This window comes from Xenopus laevis, chromosome 8L (assembly GCF_017654675.1).
Source record: "Xenopus laevis strain J_2021 chromosome 8L, Xenopus_laevis_v10.1, whole genome shotgun sequence".
Classification (NCBI taxonomy): Eukaryota; Metazoa; Chordata; class Amphibia; order Anura; family Pipidae; genus Xenopus; species Xenopus laevis.
The window spans coordinates 50,501,795-50,515,117 of NC_054385.1; the positions used below are offsets into that span (position 1 = coordinate 50,501,795).

At 36.7% G+C, this 13,323-nt stretch overlaps 1 protein-coding gene across 2 annotated transcripts in view; it reads right to left on the reverse strand.

Moving 5' to 3' along the window:
• Positions 1–6,436: 6,436 nt before the first annotated feature.
• The window catches only part of LOC108698432 (mitogen-activated protein kinase kinase kinase kinase 4), a 109,174-nt gene continuing 102,287 nt past the window's right edge, over positions 6,437–13,323 (reverse strand). For both annotated transcript variants that reach the window (XM_018229917.2, XM_018229916.2), the window contains exons 30-32: positions 10,324–10,483; positions 7,836–7,975; positions 6,437–6,894 (exon numbers count right to left, since the gene is read on the reverse strand). In XM_018229917.2, the coding sequence (XP_018085406.1) occupies positions 6,811–6,894; positions 7,836–7,975; positions 10,324–10,483 (384 nt within the window). In that variant the 3' untranslated portion in view covers positions 6,437–6,810. The remainder of the gene's footprint in view (positions 6,895–7,835; positions 7,976–10,323; positions 10,484–13,323) is intronic.

Sequence of the window (13,323 nt, forward strand, 5' to 3'; positions counted from 1 at the left end):
GGAACAATATAATCAAGGCGATACATAAAACTTCCAGGGCTGCCAGAGCAAAAGAGGCAATGTACAAATTAGTTACACTATAGCAATACACGCCTACAAAATTGTAAAGGATGTTCCCTAGGAGTTCAGGTAAATGTTGAAGGTGTGGAAATGATGATGATATTTGATTGACGCCCTGCATTACAACAATTTTGGAAGGAGGTATTAGAGGTTATAAATAAAGTAACCCAGAATGATTTAAAAATGGAGGACAAAGCTTTGATATTACTAAATGTCAAAGCAGACACACTAGAGACTATAAAGGACCCCCTTACTTTACAAATGTTGCAGGCAGCAAAAGTACTAATACCAAGGCAATGGAAAACACCTGAGGCTCCAAGTTTCAGAAAATGGTGGGCCGCTATAGAAGAAATAAGACAGTTGGAAGAAATATCACATTTACTACATAACCAGAGTACTAAATATTGGAAAATATGGGCTCCATGGGTAAATCATCTCAAAAATGTATCCGAACAAGGTAAAAATTGTTAATTATCTAGAACCTAGGATAATAGTAACGCATTCACTGTACACTATGTATAAGAAAAGTAGAGGTGAAAGATAAGCCATTTAAGAGACAGTTTTAGAATAAGCTATGACTTGTTGTTTAACTTGTTTAAATATTGATTCAAATGCAATTGTTGGTAAACTGATATGTGGACTCTTCTCCCCCCCTTGTTCCCCTCCCTCCCTTCTTATCTTCTGTACCCCCTCCTGGTTCATAACACACTAAAAAATTAAAAATAAAGGCCAATTGGAAATATGGTTAGAAGTGGCCATTCTATAACATACTAAAAGTTAGCTTACAGGTGAACCACCCCTTTAAGCTACAATTTGAGTAAAACTCGCCATATTGGGTCCCATGATGCAGTGCCCTAAGTTTAAACATTTTAAAATTGTAACAGATACAGTTAAAAAAGCATGTTAAAAAAAATAAATGCACAAACTATGTGTGTATGGGTGTGCAGGGAAAGGTAACTTTTTAATGAAATAGTTTGCTACAGTTGAAAGATCCTGCCAGAGATTACTAGGCTACCAACACAGGTTGCTGTATTTAAATTGCAACAGTTAAAATAAAAGTATAGGAAAACAGTAACCAAAGAAGGAAAGTCGTTAACCACTTGCGGGTGTCAAATGTTAGTCACCACCAAGTGAATGTATTTACTTACATGAAGCCTCCGGCCCGGGGTTATACCAGTGAGCACCTTGAGCGATCTTCTTCTGGCTTCTTCTTACTTCTAGCGGCTGCACATGCACATTAGAGGGAAAAGCCGAACTTTAACTAAAAAGTCGGATATTTTGTTGTACTGCGCACGCGTCTGGATCGCTCCGTGGTGCTCACTGGAATAACCCTGGGCTGGTGCAGTTTTCTGCTGATAGGAGCACCGGCCCAGGATTTCAGGTAAGTAAATACATTCACTTGGAGTGCCTAACATTTGCCACCCCCAAGTGGTAATCGACTTTCCTTCTCCTTTAACAGAAGAGACAATGTCCTTGGACATTATGAGAGATCCCTGTGGCCTGGACTGCTTTGATACCAAAACTGGTATATGGGAGGAGGGGAATTAACAAAAAAGTTAACAAAGGAAAATGTAAAAGTGTTGTATAAAATGTTATATGAAAATGTTGTATTTCTGCCAACTTATTAAAATTTCTGCCATTTTCCCGCACTTTTCCAAAAATGTTGTTTAAAAAGTAGGCGTGGCTAATATTGTGTCATATGTATGACCTTTTTGAGAATTAGTAGAACTCATGACATTTGTACAACCATTCTTTCTGCCAGAATGTTTCCACCATAATGAAAGTATGAAATCTGTAATTACAAATCTTTTTGGCGAACAGCGCAACAACAACACTTTTTTTCTGTGTATACAACACAAGATACCTTTAAATTGGTTGTGCTTATGACATTTTTACAATTTGGCGTCCAGCGTTTCAGAACTATGTACTTGCTGACACTTTTGTCAATTCCCCCATACGGTTCAATGCAATATGCTTATTGTAGGTTCCTGTTACCTGTCATAAGCAATACTACCAGCACCTTATTTCAGGACTCTTACCATAATCGTAATCTCTCCATGGCTTGTCCCTTGCCTGTCTGCACTTAACGTTCAACTTACTTAACCCCCTGTTGCCTTGCCTGAACTTATTCATGTTGCCCCATTTCCAGTTTCAGCAGAACTTAACTTACATTAACTGCCTTGACCTTGCTTTCTGACCTGTCATACCTACTTAGCCATTTACCTAACTTGCCTGATGCAACTGTGCTCTCTGCACTAGTGATGTGGCCCCCTCTATAGAACTTCTCTGCTTGTTCCCCCACAACCAGCTTCCTACTTAGCCCCCGACAACCTTTCTGCCAGCCATTGGCTCTTACAATTAGAACTTTAGAATGTCCCTTGGTATTTTTCCTCTGATGTTATACCATTTAATATAATAAATGTAAAAATGTGCTGTGTGTCATGAGTGTTAAATCTTCTTCTCTGCCCTTTACTTCATGTGATTTGTTTACTCATTTGATCATCTCACACCATTTGCTTTAGTAACTGCATAATACATCACATACTCTCCTCCTCTCCTCTCCCAATCTCTCCTGGAAGAATGATTTCACTTTCTACATCTCAAGTACAGACTTAGAGAAGCTGAGACTTTCCCTGACATTTCCGTGTTCACCTAATATGGTTACAACTAACTTTTCCAATCATATGCTGTGCCACTTACAGTATTATGGACAGATGCTAAATTGCACCTATTCTTTTCACTATGGCACAAGTAATCAGATTTTTTCTCTAGCTGGTAGTTGACTGATAAATTGCTCATTGGTTGCTAAGAGCAACTGCATTTATTCAATATAGCACCTATTTAATATGAAAAGTACACATATGAGCATTTACTAACATCTTCCCATGCCTGCTGTTATTTCACATACAGTATCATAGTCATTTTAATTAAAGTCTATCCACTTTCCTTATCTTTTCTTAGTTTAATTTACTAATAGCATAAGCTTTCTAACCTCTAAAACTGTCTGAATCAATTGGCTTCCCCAGTTGGCAATCTATACTTTCAATGTTGGTCTCGGTCTCATAAACCCACCAAAGGACTTGACCCTCTGCAATTACAATAATGGCAAATTGTATGTGTATATAATGGAAATAAGGATTGGCTAAAGGGCATTGTCCTATGATGGGACCCACCAACAGAGATTGTCTGCTTCTTACCCCATTGTTCCAGTGCTCTTTGATTTAAATAGTGACTATGTCAGCTTACAAGTCTAGAAACTATTCAATGGAAAATAATTACTTTATCATGCATTGAAGATGACCATGCCTTCTGTATAAGTATTGGTCACCATTAATTTACTGTATGTTCCTTTCAGTACCCTGTAATGTAAAAGGCATAGAGTTTTGTGTACCAAGAGTAACAACTCCTATCTATACATATACTGGTAGCAGTAGCAGTCATATTGTTTATCTCTACTACGACACTCTTTGTAGACACTAATAAACAACATCTGTTATGGTAATAAATAGTTCATGCTGCTGTTGTAGTCTGTTGAATGCTTTCTGGGAAACATGCAGTTTAGTGGCTCCTAATCATGGGTATAATGCAAATATACAGAGAACAAGAATGAATCTGTCCACACAATAAATTATTCCTTTGTAGCCTTCATAATCTAAGGGGAATTATTATGTACTCATAAAAATGGTACATCTTTCTTTTGGCTGAGACCATCAAATCTCTTAGGCAACATAAAAAGGGTTCAGGTCTGCAATGAATGGGATGGATTTGGCAGTTAAGAAGTGACAGGTCTCTCCCGTAATGTAATGTCTGGAATAGCTCATGGGTTTAAGTACCTACTATAGTCTTGGGGACTGAAATATTTCCAGTAAAACTTGTTTAGGACAGAATGACCTGCAGAAGGAATCAGAGAGGAAGACATACAGATAGTGATACAGTTAAAATAAATATTTATGCATAAATGAATTCATATAACATCACATTTTATGCTATTTATTATATGTATGTATATATATTTATATATTATCCCTCCCTCATAGCAAGCTAAATCTGTCTATCCTAATTTATTAAGAAATGATTCCAAATTCCAAATACTGTTATTATAATCTCAAATGGTATTGGCTGCTGAGGTCACCCCAGATCATCTAATCACTTAGAGCCTATTTTTCAAACCTCAAAGTTTTCTGTTCGAGTTTTTAAAGGGTAAAAGGGAAAAAAAATTGAATTTTTAGAGATTTATTATACCCCAAAGATGGTAAAAATCCAAATCTGAAAATCCTTCAGCTAAAACCTGTCAAAGACATGTAGAAGTCAATGACAGATGTCCCTTTTACAAATTGGAGAGATTTCTTGACATCGTGATCTGCGCTGGTTATTGTACGATAATCCGAAAAAGTCAAGGTTATTGGGCAACAAATTGAAAAAAGTCATACGATTCAAGATTCAAATTAGAATCTTTGTTTAGACTTTTACTGAACCAACTTTTTTCAACCTTATTATTTGATAAACTAGATAAATTCATGGTTGGGAGTTAGGTCAACTTTGTTTTAGATAATACCCCCTTGGAGCTGAGATCAGGGTAACATGGGATTGCCAACATGTTCCTTCAAAGCATCTCATGAAATTATTCACATACTTTGTTTAAATAAAGCCACATTTTTGTTGAACACTGGTTTTCTGTTAGCTCCATTGAGAGGTGTGCTTTGAGGCAGGAACCTCCTCTTAGAAATCACCAGAAAGCATTTTTGAGGGATAGTCATGGGAGAGAATTTTTTCACCAGTATCACTGGGTGGAGATCAACCGCATATTTAAAACACCTAGGGGGTTATTTATCAAATTCTGAAAATATCTCATTATTTTCTGAAATCTACCAAATCCACATGGGTTATTTCACCTTATTTTCTTATTTCTTGTGCGGGAAAAAACTCGAAAAAAATCATGAGAAACTTGAATCGTACAAATTTTTTGGATTTTCCGCACGAAACCCAGAGTCGGGATATCTCCCATTAACTTATATACAACCTCGGCAGGTCTGAGATGCCTGATTTTCGGATTCTGACTTTTTCCATCCACGGTGTATAGTAAATCCCGAAAAATTTGATTTTTTCTTTCACTAAAAATTCAGATTTTATAGTAAAAAAACTCGACTTGGCATTCAGACTTTAATAAATAACCCCCTAGTGCCCAATAACATTTTAGATAATTTGGAAACAGAAAGCAAACATACTGTATCACAAATAATATGTTCATAAGAACTCACATATGCTGTTCCTTGTTGTATTTATGACTTAATTTTCGAAAACAATTCTTTATTTCTTTTCTAGCATCACATATATCTGCATTTCATCTTGATTAGTTCACACATTCCCAGCATCTCTATCACTAATTGGACTGGATGGTGGTTATGGATAATACTGGTCATTTAAAAAAAAAAAAATGCTATAGGTGTTTTGTTCCCCTTTAAGTACAATACAGGCTATTACAATGTATAAGTTGAAGGATAATAAAAATATAATATATATATATATATATATATATATAATTTAAATATATATATATTTTTTTAATGCTTGTAATTATCTTTGCTAAGGTATGTGTATACTATCTGTATGTGCATTTTATAGCAGCCAAACTTGCACTGCCTGCAGATGACATGTGTTTCTCCTGAATAATCTCCTCATAATCATATTGAAATAATATAACCTTTATCTCTGAGCATTTACAATATAATATATATTGGGTTTATATGTTTTATGTTTTAGTTTCATTTAATCACATTGGCATGCATATTAAAGAACTATTTACATTTGCCAAAGTGATTTGTATCCGTGGGCATGATTGATTCAGTTTGCATTCATCGCTTCTGATAATGACTGAAATGTCATTTAAACTATATTACAATCATATTTTACATTGCAGGATACAGGACCTCAGAAATGTAATAGAACTGCATGTCCTTCAAGTAAGATTTTTTTTTTTTCATTACAGTGTCAATATAGCTTAATTGGTGCACACAGATCAGCCACCAAAAAGTGCAAAATCTCGTAGTAGAATAAGCCAGAAATTCAGAATTAATTTAGTGCTCTTATAATGATAGACTGAGCAGAGTAAATTTATTAAAATGGGTGAGAGAGGATTCTAGGCACCAAAACATTGATGCTGTTATATCAGCTTTAATAAGCTGCATGCTTGTATGTTGTACAGCGCTGTGCAATATATTGGCGCTTTATAAATAAACTATAATAAGAATCATGAAATAATACTGTACACTTCACAGGAAGCTAGGTCAGCATATTTATGTTTCCAAAATACTGCTGATATTGTTGGTAAATGTGCAAGAGCACAACATAGCACCAAGGATCATAAATATTTGAATGCTACATTTTCCAGTGCATTTATTTTGCAAGATGACATCAAATAAACACATCTGTCATGTGCAGGAACCAGCAAGGTGTCAGCTTGTCGTGTAAAGGTAACAAACCTTCCACAGCAATGTTGCTTCGTTCAAATGTTGCTGCCCTAGAGCACCCAGCTTTTTACAGCATATTATCATGTTTAAATCTGTCGCCCAGCAACAATAGAGATGGATTCTCAAAGCAACACTGTACAAAAACAATGCTACGTTCCCTTGCACCTGTACTTAAGGTCAAGATATCTACTTTCGAGAGTTAAGGGTGCAAGAGAGTCTAGTTTTAGGGAAGGCTTATGTCCCCTTTAATAAAAAGCAATCAGTTTTGCTATCCAAAACTGGTTTACCAGTTGAACAGGGCATTTTGTCCAAGCGTCATAAAATAAATCTGACTGCAGCCTCCAGATTGCACCGAAGCAAAAAACACCTGGGGGAAAAAAAAAACGTGTAACTATTTTGTAAAGAATATAGAATGTCATGTTATAAGCTTTATTCTTAATTTAACAGAATATTAAAGTATACAATTATCTATCTATCTATCTATCTATCTATCTATCTATCTATCTATCTATCTATCTATCTATCTATCTATCTATCTATCTATCTATCTATCTATCTATCTAGCCACACACACCTTATTCTTATGAACAAGCTGTATTGCTTGGGGTTGGATGGCTATTCCTAGAATCAGACAATAACCGGGATACCAGGAAAACGCCCGGTGAACCCAGGTGTCAGTGGGCCCTTGTGCTGCTAGACATTTGACATATTTCATGGCCATTCCCTATTTCTATGAGCACAAAGAGGCTAAATAGATGGAATAATAGGTTATAGTATGTATAACTAAAGAGACTAGGGGAATAGAGGTTGAGTAATGAGAGGAAGAATAATAGAATGGCGAGTGGGCAACTGGTCAAAATTTTCTTGGTGGGCCCCATGTCTAATGGTGGGCCCCTGGTGTTCCAGTCCGACACTGCACTTGACGATGCCAAAGTCTTATCTGTTGCCCCCAGTTAACTAAAGATTTAACTACTACAAATGTCCCAGTCTCACCCTTAGGGATATGGCATTCAAGGCATTATATTAAAAATAATATTGGCATTCTTGCATCCATAACCAATGCCTTCATTTATCTCCTTCCCTTCTGTTGTCATCCTACTTAACTAGATCCAGTTGTTGTAAGACCTTCTGTGACCTGTTCATTCTTGTGAGGCTGAGGGAGTTTGCCCAACTCGTACTACAACCCCAAAGCAAAGGCGGTTTAAAACAAAGTTGAATCAATGTGAAAAAAATATTATGGGAGACACAATTCCCGACTTTAATGTTTCTTTCAAATATAGTTTTCTTGAGCTGTGATGGATACTTTACCTTGTCATTTCTTTCACATAAAAATTTGAGCTTTTGAGCCTTCTTGTGCATAAAGACACCCTCTAAGGTTCCAGTTTCACCAGACCGCAGCTCGATTGCTTTCTCTCCCCAACCCATGATTTGGTTAGATTGAAGGTACGCTGAAAAATGAACATTGATATGAGGTATCTATAAATGTTATTCTAATTCTGGTTTGTAGTATTACAATCAAAACAAATCAGCAGCCCACGGAGAAGCCATCTGTTTAAACAAACCCCTACCTTGCCCTAGCTGCTGCCCTTTTTAGACTTTGATATAAGGAGTAGCTTATTATACAGAGGCTTCTCATTGGACTGCTGTTCTGCATTTGACATTTTTAACACAAACAATGGTTTTCAGACATATTCCGTAGTGACGTTGTCCACACACGTTACAGCCATTTGAAGTATTCATCCATTTGGTGAGACACTGCTATTGCTGCTAGTGTATGGCCACAGTAGCTCTCAGACATTATGGGGCCCATTTACTTAGCTAGAGTGAAGGAATAGAATAAAAAAAACTTTGAATTTCGAATCTTTTTTTTGGCTACTTCGACCATCGAATGGGCTACTTCGACTATGACTTTGAATCGAACGATTCAAACTAAAAATTGTACGACTATTCAACCATTCGATAGTCGAAGTACTGTCTCTTTAAAAAAAAACTTCGACCCCCTAGTTCGCCACCTAAAACCTACCGAAGTCAATGTTAGCCTATGGGGAAGGTCCCCATAGGCTTTGCAATCTTTTTTTGGTCGAAGAAAAATCGTTTGATCGATGGATTAAAAACGATCGAACGAATTGCCGTAAATCCTTCAACTTCGATATTCGAAGTCGAAGGATTTAACTTCGACAGTCGAATATCGAGGGTTAATTAACCCTCGATATTCGACCATAAGTAAATTTGCCCCTAGAAGTTCTGGCAACACTTGCTATAGCTTTTATACAGGGAGCTTCAGACCACAGTGCTTTAATATCCTCTGTAAACCTATTTTTGTGCATTACTGCAGGATTTCGAATCCTTAAGCCTAAGGTAATTTCTGGCTTTAGTGGAGGCAATGTGATTGGAGATTCACTTTAAATAGAAGTAACACATTATCACATTCACAGGTAAAAAAAGAAAACACCATGTTAGGTATTATTTTCCACATGTGCTTAATTCTGTAACACATTAAATGGTAAAGAATTATTTTTCCTGTGTAAACGCATTTTTATAATCCCTTAAAGTTTTATTGCAAATTGATTGTGACAAATAGAGGTGCATAGTGCAAGAGGGATGGCTGCTGACTTTATCATCTGATAAATGCTAGATTTATGTTTATAGTCTGCTAATTGACAAAACGACAATGTCTTTGTGCCTGGGCGATAGCAAATTGCAGCCTAAAGGTTAAGAGCGATTATGATATTGATTAACATTATGTAGTGTCTGGAAGGGCAACATCAACTATTGACTATATAATCCTCGGATTGAGCTCTCGCAGAAGAGTTTTGCCGCAATGTTTGCATATGTATTGAGGGGAAATAATTAATCTGATTTACAGTACGTGAAACTACAAAATATCATTGTGACAATAAAAATAAACCAACTGGTATTGAGCTATGACATGAGATACATGAGATATATGAGATACGTCACTTATATGACTCTTGCCACAGCTGATTATCTCCTGAAAATGTGCATTAGACTTCTGCACTCAGATTTTTTATATTTAATTATGAAATCTGACATGGGGCTGTTAGTTTTCCAGGTGCCCTCTGTCATGTGACTTGTGCTCTCATAAACTTCAGTCACTTTTTACTGCTAAACTGCAAGTTGGAGTGATATCACCCACCTCCCCCCCAACAGCCAATCAGCAATGGGAAGGAAACCATATAAGATCTCCCTGATACAATACAACAGCTCCCTAATAGATATGAGAATAACACTCAACAGTAAAAAAAAAACCCAAGTCCCACTGAGACTCCTTCAGTTACATTGAGTAGGAGAAACAATAGCTTATCTGAAAGCAGTTCCATCATGAAGTGCTGTCTCTTTCTGAAAGCACGGAATAAGGCACAATGCACTGAGATGACTGCCTGCACATCAACATTACAACTAAAAAAAATACACTTGTTGGTTCAGGAACATCATTTTATATGGTAGAGTGGATTATTTGTAATGTAAACAATGTAATTTAGAAAGAAACCTACACCATAAAAACCCTGACAGAATCCCTTTAAATTCTAGTAAGCCATGGCAACCAATCAGTTGATTATTTTCAAATGGCTGCCCAGGAAAGGCTACCTAATGATTGGTTGCTATGAGTTGTTTGAGCTGTACCAAGCAATTTAGATAACATGAAAATGTAATGCACATTTATTGTTTTGGATCTCTTCATTAATTATAAATAAATCCATTATTTATATAAATATGCATTAGGCAATAAACAGCTCTGCCAGCCAAATCAAATGTTTAAATGAGGAGTACTTACCCACAGAGGCAGGCATTTCCCCCCACTGCAAAATAGATTCTTTTGTGAAGCGTCCGTATGTATCTATGTAAACTCCTTCATCTTCGTAGCTCACCAATAGTTCCATACCATTTGTGTTGGGCAGAATGATGATAGCATGTGGGTGAATATTTCCTTGGATCTGAAATGATAATAGATTGCAATTCATATCTTTTATCCATAAAAAACACGTGCAACTACTTTATAGATAGATTATAGCAAATGATTGGTTGAATGCTGGTTCTGGTCACGTGGAACATGATAACTAGACAAATATTCTGCAACTATCCTTTTGCAATGAGTTCTATGGCCCACTGGGTCAAATTTATGTTTAGGGGTCACACACCCAGCAGGTGGCTTTTTCCATAAAATCTATTTTTAATTCAATCATATTCTTTGTTTCATCTTTAATTTGACATTCACAGTTGCAAAATGTCTCATTACTGTTTCTGTTTCATTATTACAAAGAAAAAGGAAATAATTTTAAAAAATTTGGATTGTTTGGATAAAATGGAGTCTATTGGAAAGGGCCTTCCAGTAATCTGGAGCTTTCTGGATAATGGGTTTCCGGTTAACGGATCCCAAACTGTAGTTTAAATTGATAAATCAGCCACATTCTAAGACAGTTCTGAAATTAACCTTTTTGTTCTGTGACTCCCAGACTAATTATACTGTTAACAGTATAGAGAGAGCCTGAAAATAAATATAAGCAAAATATAATAATAATAATACAATGGAAATCTCACAGTGGTTTTGATTGCTGAGGACAGTGACCTCAACATCCAACCAGCATATATGGCTATTCATTTGAATGTCACGCAAAATAAATATTGAAAACCAGTTGCTTAGAATAGTTTCATCTATAACTGTCTAGAAGTTAAGGTTAAAGATGAAACATCATGTAAGATTAAATTAATATTATTATAGGAGTAATAGTAAATATATTGCAAAATGGAAAATATTATGTTGCAAACTAGTAAGTAAATATTATTATATGTGCCACGGTTTATATCTACTGTACATAATATGAATTTTATTGTTAGTAAAGCAAATACACCCTCATAAATCTACACAGCTAAGCTGCTGCGACATTTCCATGTTGTGACTCACTAGCTTCATAAATATGTGGCAATTGGCAAGCGTAACATTAAAATAAAAAAAATGAAAAACTCTACTTGCCAGACTGAAAAAACTCAGGCCCACCACTGCAGTCCCCTTCTCTGCTACCACTATCCGTAACACTAACACCGGCATCCACAGACGGAGAGCAATTTTAATTCGTTGCCTTGGTGTTTTCATGAGCAATTGAAGTGAAAAGAGATGGGAACAAGGCTTAAATCCTTGACAGTAACAGGCAAAAAAAAAACCAGCAGCGAGCTTTCTCTGTTACAGGCAATCTGTTACCCTGCAGCTCTCCCAGGAAGCATGATATAGAATCCACTCTCAGAATACTATCCTTTTAAATCAAGTGACCCTTTACGATCAAAGGAATATTGCTGTACAGATAGAAAACTGTAGAGGAGCTTCACTTTATTTCAGATCTGTGACACCGAACAGGGAGGAGAGATGTGTATTTTTAGAAGACTCTTTTTTTTTTATTTGATATCCGTTTCCCAAAGAAAAGGGCACAACTGCAAATAGACCTCCAAGGGGATCCTCAAATTAAGGACATCATTTATTTGAGAAATATTATTATAGCCTGCTCTACTTTTAATGAGTAAGGCGAGATTTCTTCTAGCCTCAATTAATTTTAAATTAATTATTTGGCCGTAAATGAATTCCAGGTGGTGATGGAATGGTCTGTCAGGCTATAAATGTTTAATGTATTGTCATGTGCTTGTGCCTCTGCTGTCCTGTAGGGATGCTGCTGAAATTGCCTCCACATCATTTTTTGTGTGATAAAATGTCAATGTTTCTTTGACACGCTGCAATGCCCACGCTATTTTATTGCTATATGTACTGAAGATCAAGATTCATTGTGACTGTTTTGCCTCCACAGTCTCTACTGGTGCATTTTCTTAATTTATGGGCATGTTTTTTGCTAAATAGAATGTGGAAGATAATTCTCCCCTCTCTATATAGCACTTTCAGTTTACAGGAGAGAATAGAATGGGAATGTAAATGTAGAATGGGAAAATCTTAGCAATAGAAGAGAAAATATGTTGACTATTTGGTAGGGGGGTGCTCATGTGATGTAATGAGTGAAATCAGAATAGTGTAAACAGGTGTCAGTACTACTACTACAGCAGTCTTTGTTCCACTCGAGCTTACAGTCTATCACTATCACTATCGCACAATAATAACCTGCCTGTATGTTTTAAGAGTATGGGAGGAAGCCAGAGTATTGGGTGATCCCCAACCAGTGGCTTGCGAGCAACATGTTGCTCACAAACCCCTTGGATGTTGCTCTCAGTGGCCTCAAAGCAGGTGCTTTTTGAATACCTAGCTAGGAGGCAAGTTTTAGTTGCATAAAAACCATGTGTACCTCCTGGAGGTTGCAAGTCCTCATAGGGGCTACCAAAAAGCCAATCACAGCCCTTATTTGGGAATAAGAACTTTTTTAATGCTTGTGTTGCTCCTCAACTCTTTTTACATTTGTATGTGGCTCATGGGTATAAATGGTTGGGGACCCTTGAAGATAGCCCAAGCAAGCACAATGTGGATCTTACACTTTGCAGATGCAGATTCCTGGCTGGAATCAAACTTGGAAACCCAGCAGTGCTAATTGCTATGCTGCTAAATAAAGACATAAAGGGTTTAATAAAGGCAAGTGCAAGAGTACTCATGGGCACTTATGAGCCCTGAAGAATGTTGTGATTTGGTCTTAGCTCCAATTAAAATTCCGGAGCAAGGAGCAGAGCGCAGTATCAGGGCAGCCAAACCCTATTCTTACTTCCTGGCTTAGGACAGGTGATATGGACAGGGCCCTGATGCAGACTAGACACTCTCGAACTTGTGTGCCTCAATGACGTGCAAGCTAGG